Source organism: Psittacula echo (genome assembly GCF_963264785.1).
Source record: "Psittacula echo genome assembly, chromosome: 4".
NCBI lineage: Eukaryota > Metazoa > Chordata > Aves > Psittaciformes > Psittacidae > Psittacula > Psittacula echo.
This window is the reverse complement of record NC_137738.1, coordinates 77475550-77482727: the sequence shown is the minus strand read 5'-3', so window position 1 is coordinate 77482727 and position 7178 is coordinate 77475550. Positions and strand designations below refer to the sequence as shown.

The window sequence follows — 7178 nt, the reverse complement described above, 5'->3', positions numbered from 1 at the left end:
ATGTTTAACTAAACAGAGAAGGAAGGCTGAGAGTAAATCCCCGGGACAGGAAAGAGCAACAGAAAGCGCAGCAGAAAGGACAGCAGGAAGCCTGTGGCTACCATAAAACCATCTCCTGAAGGGAATCTGCCAGCTATAAAATGCCCTGCAGCTGGGGACCCCTTGAAGGGGTCAGGGTGCTTAGTCTTTTCCTCAGGAGGATGGGGACGGACAGGTCAAAGCCCACGGGTGAACCACAGTCCTCACATCTTTCCTGCTCATCCCTTGGGAGGCAGTAACTGCCCCTTCTCTAGGCCAGCATGTCCTCTGCTCTGCAGGTGGTGAGCACCCATCCCACCAGGACAAAGGTGCATTTGTAGCAAGCAGTCCTGCCTGTGCCTAGCTCAGACCACTCTACTCCTGTTCCAGACCTCCTGTGCCCATGGTTTGCTCTGTGGTGTTGCTCACATTTGCCGATCTGGTCCTCAGAGTGCCATAGCTATGCTAACACTGGGAGTTGGTGAGGTGGCTTGAAACTGAGTTCTTACCTGTCCTGAGGCACCTACTGCTGTCCAGGCCACAGGTCTGCCAGCCCAGCCAGTAAAGCCAGGGGCCTTGCACCAATGTGTATATCCGTGTATATACACCAGCAAATGGGCAGGCCCCACATACTGTTTTGCATTCAGTCAAATGAACTGCTGGTCAGGTATCTTGCTTGAACGTTTTTTCATCCATTTCATTTTCCTTCTCTAGTAATTCCAATAATGTAAAAATATAAACTCTGGGGTTTTTTTTACTTCATAAGTTAATTTTAAACTTCTTTTTCTGTGATAATATCAAAAGGGTGCTGTCTTGTGAAGAGTGTCCACGTGACTGAGAGGTTTCCAAGCAGCCCCGTCCTGGAAGGCTGTACATAAAGTACTGAGCCGCATTAAGTGGTATCTGTATATTTTGGGGCTTTTAGCTAGCAGAAACCCAGCGTCTGGTATTTGCCAGATGCAGTTGCTGTATGTTAATTTACTTGAATTTATCAGAAAGTAGAACACTTTTTATATTTGAAGAAGTTTTATTTTTTCATCTATGTTTCTTACAGATGCCTTTTTCTTTTTATAGGCTCAAATCTAAAGGTCTTTTTAAAATGTATTTGAACACTTTCAGTTGGTTTGCAGGTAACGTTGGTAATTATCTTGTTGTGTTATTTTTTATTTTGCTAAAAGCCTACTTTAATTTTCTCGTTGAGAAAACGGGTATTTTTTTCCTAGGGGCTATCTCCATACCTTTTTAAAGATGCCATATTCTTCAGTGGGCTAGAGCAGAGTTAATCCCAGTTTAACTTCACACTGGCTTGCTCCTACTCTGTATCTTTAGAACTGAAAGCGGAATGTAGCTTGAAGCATGCTTCTGCGTGGGTTTCAGGTTTGGCCCCAAAAGTTTCTTTGCAGTTACAGGCTGATGATGTCTTAGTTTTGGAGAAAGGGCCAGGGAGGGCAGAGAGTTGCTCATCTATCTTGCAATTTGTTGTATCAGTTTTGTATCCGTTTTGATCAGTCTGTGCTGCAGTAAGCACCACAAGGAGCTAAACACAGGGGATTGTTTTTTTCCAGTAGATAAGGTCTTTTTATGATTTGGGAATGCTTATGTACAACAGGACTTTGAACTGAAGTATCTTGGACAATATGTTTTAAAGCTTCCTAAAGGCTCTCTAAGCTTTGTTCTAGTTCAGGGTCAGGCTATTATATTTTATGGCAAGTTGCTTTATCACCAACTAAGAAAGTGTTAGGATTTTCTTCAAATAGCTATGCACAGAACTGCTCGGTTTTCCTGAAGGAGGTAATAAACTTGGTAAGAGGGAAACTTTCCTGAGGCTGCCTCATACCTCCTTTTGTCCACACGGTGGAGTTCCACACGTCTTTTCAGTGCGAAGGCTAAAGCCCAGGCTTAACGCAGCAGCCCAGGAAATGACCCAGTGCCTGTAGACGCTCAGCACAAGTCAGTGTTTCTGATTTTGGTTTTGAGCCTGACCTTTTTTTTTGTTGTTAAAATCCGCTTGTTTTTGCATGGTGGTATTTACAGAAACACCACCTTTCTTGGGTAGTTATTTTCAGGTAACATTGCTTAGATCTTATTTGTGTTTTGTATATATATGTGCTACGGAAGAACATGCAGTACTGGTATGCCCCTCTTTCAGGCATCATTTTTGTCCCCTGTAATGATGTTTGTCTCTAGGGGAGCAGGAAGCCTGCTATGTTAATAACAATTATAATAGCACACTTTGTGTGATTGAGTAGCAGTGCAGCCTAGTGAGATATTTTAAGAACCAATATTTTTGTCTTAAACTGGATTTGGTTTCAATGCTGAAAGAGCACTGTGATACAGAAACAGGATCAATTGTATCATCCATCCTTCCTTTATGTTTTATGATTGTGGATTATGACAGATGTTAGATATGCACAGCTTTGATAAATAAGTGTATTTTTTAAATTAATGGGTATTCACACAATATTTTGACGCTGCTTTTTTTTCACATGGGTGAAATACTGTTCTTTATGTCAGTGTACACTCAGTTATTTTCTTCTTTCCCTGTAAGGTTTATATGAAAGTCTTGTAAAAACCCCATCGGCTAAACAACCATTTTGTAAACTTGTTTCTCCAAATATACTACGTAAAGCCAGCCCCTAATTTTGCCTTTTGCCAATGCACTAGAACCGCTGCTCTAACATGACATATTAGAACATGATAAGTGTCTCGGAAATCAAACCAGTTTTGGCTTGAGGATTTTTTAGTCATGTTTTTGTTAGATTCTGGCTATACTGAATAATACAAATTTTCCTTGAAACTTCTTATGTCCACTACATACTACTGAATGGATCTTTAAATCCATCTCTATATACATGAGTGTAGGCCACAGAGAACAAGTTTATCCGTGATTTTTCCATGGCTGGTGTTTTAAGTGGAAAACTCAGGCTTCACAATACCTTAAGGAAATTTGGGTTTCAAATATTAATTGCTAACAAACATCACAGAATGTAGAGCAAACTAAGTTCGTAGCTAAAAAGAATGTAGTCTACATGTCTTTTAACAGTTTTATCTCCAAGTCAGGTGTTCTAGAAACATGAATGCATTTAATTATTTACTGCTGTTTTATTGTAAATATATTCTATCTCCAGTCAGTATGTTTGACGGGTTTTCAATGACATGCCTTATTTTTACTGTTTTCTTTCATTTCTGAATGATACGCAGCTATCACTGAATGAATCACAGTATGTGCCAACTGGTTGCTCTCCTTCATTATATTTCTGGTTTGAAACATTTAAGGTTCAGTTCAATAGAAATGTATTAAGTGGATAGAAAATTGCCTTTTACGTTATTATGTGGCCATTTACATGTGAAATAGGATTCTGGTGGAAATGGAAATGTTTCATATATTTTCTGTTAGTGGCTCTGTCAGAAATGACAGCCTTTCCTGCCATGTCAAATCACGAGAGGGAGGATGCAACTGCGAACAAGAGAAAGGAGAGGCACAAAGCCACTGCAGCAAGCCTTGAAGAGCGTTCAGTGCTGGGGCTGCAAGCCTGGGTATATGTATTTATCATAGTGCAATTAAACCTCCAGAATTAGGACACAGAATTGGGTGACAGAAATCCTGACAAGTGGTTTTTCAGTAGTCTTTTGTTCACAACATCTCACAGCATTTTATGATGTTGAACCAGAAAGGGATGAGAACAAGATTTACTCAGGACTCCACCAAGATTCCAGGAGCTTCTGGTTAGAAAGGGGAGCCCACTGCCAGCGGATTGTGAAACCTCTTGGTCTCTCTGCTTTTGTGCCTTCTAAATGTATTTATTGAAACTAGTGCTACTTTTTTCGTATTGTTGCTACACGTTTCTTTCACATTCAGAATCCTGTTTTCCAAATCTTTATTTACTTGTGCTTTTACTAAAAATTCAGTTCCTCCTTTTTTTTTGTGTATGGCCTACCATTCTTCACAGGATTTGGCATTTGTAAATACTTGGTTAATCAACATGTCCCGTAATAACTTACAATGGGCCTGAGGATTTCTTTTCAGTTCTGTATTTTAAGTTAAAACTTGTGAGTCAGCTTGAGGGCAGAAAATCTGTCACAGTCTTAAACTATCCACTTACTTACATAGATGCTGCATTGAAATGACCCTCAGTGTTGAATTTGTTTGATTGTAATAATTCTAATTTGGTTTTTACATATGAATGTTTTCTCTGCTATGTGAATTTTTTTTCCATTGTGGGATTTTATGCATTTTTTTCAGACTATATTTTTTAAAGCACTTCACATTTGTATTTAAATATTGGGGGGGGGGTTTGCTTCTTTTGATTCATTATGTTTATGCATTACATATGGAAAATAGTATTTTTATTCTGTTACCAGGGGTTTGTTTTGTTTTTAACAGTTTTACACACTTTATAATCAAAATAAAAGTTTGCTGGTGAAACTACAGTTTGTCATTACCACTAACATTTTTATGTTTGCACTACATAATGGGTACTTTTGAGGGCTGTGTCATAAGTCATTAAAACCTGATCTAATCCTAAAACTTTAGAGAACACCTTTATGTGTGAACAAGCCAATCACCATGTATGCAGTTGTCTGGATTTGTTTCTTAAGAAGGAAATTCTTGTACTATTAATGTTGGAGATGTTGGTTGTGAGAGAGTTTGGCCAAAGTGGAGGTGCTGGAAAATGGTGCTGTCCCAAGGACTGCCCAGAGTTCCTGGGAAGGATGGTGCATTTCTTTATGTCTGTTTTCTTTCTGTCTTTCGCCTGAAATTCACCTAGTGCTGCTTCTGTGGAACTAAGAGAGCAGTAGACACTTATAGATAAGACTTCATTGTAAAGATCCAACTTCTTTTAGATTTTATCCTTTAAAATACTGGGCTGTGCAAGGAACATTAAGATCTTATCAGCGTTAATCCCATTTAATTCATTCTCAAAAGTCTCCAATAAATGTGAACATATGCTTTCTTTTAGTAGGCAGCTTTATCAGACATTTTCCTTCCAAATGATCTCCATTTAGGCATTTTCTGTCAACACATGAGGTGCCAGCAACATGGCTCTTAAATACAGTTACAGTTTGGTTAAGGCTAATCTATTATTTTATTCAATAATTCCTTTCAGAGTATATATTATATCAGTACCTTTCTCTTTACTATTACATGCAAAATGCACAGCTCAGTTGACCTGGTTATTGCTTTATATTCTCACATAGCTTACAGTCAGTTATTTTGAACACAGACAGACAAGGGCTAGGAAAAAAATTAAGGCTTAAAGCAAGTGTGCCAAATTTTGCATTTGAAAAGTAGGATGACTAAGAGCAAACTGAAAGGTTTTGTTGTTGTCTTTTGAGAGAGAAACACTTCAGAGAAGGTAAAATCAAAACCACAGATATTTTAATTCAAACAGAGAGAAAATACCCACATTGCACATTATCCTTTAAAACCTAACTTTATCTAAAAAAGGCAACTTGGGATGGCTAAGGGCTATCTTCTAGCTGTTCTGTAACCATACATACAAAAACATATGGGGTTAAAACATTCTTTATTTGTTTTTTGAACAACCACAAATCTTACTTCAAAGTATGTAATCTCTACGATAAAACTTGCATATTTCTGGGACTTCGAATTCCCTTGGCAGTGGCTACCAGCCTTTGATTTTAATTTCACAGAGAAGGAGACAAGCTGGAATAGACTTCATATGAAATTATGAATGCAACACAAACTGGAGTAGAAAATGAAGAGGGTATTTCACATCATAGCATATTCATGAGAACCCTCTGATTGTACCTTCAGTTTTACAGCATAAAAGATGTCAGGGGTGGCAGGTTTTCATAAGAACAGCCTCCCAGCTGTGCTTCTGCAACTGAAGAGCTGAAGGAGTCTTTGCAATCACGTACAGCACATCTCTACACTGAAATGTGGCGTACACCCCTGAAGTGGTGTAATTTGCCTGGGAGGGCTCTGGAGTTTATTTTATAGGCAGAAAAGAATAGCTGCAACTGGAGTAAATAAACTGTTCCTTTTTTATTTGATGGCTGAAGACACATTATTTCACTGTACATCATTCATAGGAATTAAGTAAGGGTGGAAGGGAAATCACAGAAACTCTTTATTAAAAAAAAATAAAATAAAAATAGACAAATGCCTCTTAAATGCCCCAAAGGAGAAAGAGCCAGAGGCACCACCTGTATTTCTGTAAGCACCATTGTTCCAGCTTGTGTTGCTAAGTACACCTTTAGAAAGAATGTACAACCACTGTATTAAAAATGCCTTGCTGAAACCCTGATTGAAAACTTTTCCTTGTTTGTATTTCTTCTTCATTCCTTATTTTTTTTCCTCAGCTGTTTGTGCAGGAAGTAAATGGATGCTGACACTTCTAGCACGTGTGTTGCCCATTCATGGCCCTTTCATGTTCTTACCAGCTCTCTGTCCAGCCTCCATTCTGCAAGACGATGGCTCACAGTAGCCAGGAGGCCCGGGAGGGCCAGGAGGACCAGGAACCCCAGGCTGACCGGCCACCCCAGGGGGACCTCTTTCACCATCGCGGCCATCGCTGCCATAGCTGGGTTTGCCTGGGTCACCTGGAAAAGTGGATGCAGGTCTAAAAATTGGCATCGTATGATTTGCTTGGTATTCATGTAGCTTTACTGAACATGCTGTTCTTAACAGCAGTAGGAAGATGGGCTTTTCACTGCTCTCGGTGGGTTTGCCAAAGGGCTGCCTACTTAAAGGGACAGTTTCTCTAACAGACAACTAGGCTGTGTTTACACATCTACAGTGATGAAGTTTCAGTCCCAGTCCTCTCCAGCTATACTAGTGCATATCTGCTGCTATAAAAAGCTATGCAGTGGTTCTGATTGTAGCACTGCTGCAGACACCCATGCTGGTGCAGCGTAGGAAGGCACAGATGCTACTCACTACTTCAGAGTTATATTAACAGGCATTATGGTAACAGGCATTATGTTAACAGGCATTATCAATTATTTTTATTCTCCACCCAGATGTGTTGGGGAAGAGATATATAGAGTCGAACTGCTGAGTGCTAAGGTGTATTTTGTCTCTTCCTCGAAGACATGAAAGTAAAAACACAGTGATTTTAGTAAGCCTCTCCTAGTGATGAATTTCTAAAGAAAACAACTGTGAGTTTCACAGATGTCCTGGCTATCAGTATATA

The 7178-nt window shown here is 39.4% G+C and overlaps 1 protein-coding gene across 1 annotated transcript in view; it reads right to left on the bottom strand.

Annotated features, from left to right (window-relative positions):
• Window positions 1-6400: 6400 nt before the first annotated feature.
• Window positions 6401-7178, bottom strand: part of COL9A1 (collagen type IX alpha 1 chain) — a gene marked incomplete at both ends in the record, with an annotated part of 67589 nt that continues 66811 nt past the window's right edge. The window contains one exon of the mRNA XM_080615918.1: window positions 6401-6585. Coding sequence (XP_080472044.1) covers window positions 6401-6585 — 185 coding nt within the window. The remainder of the gene's footprint in view (window positions 6586-7178) is intronic.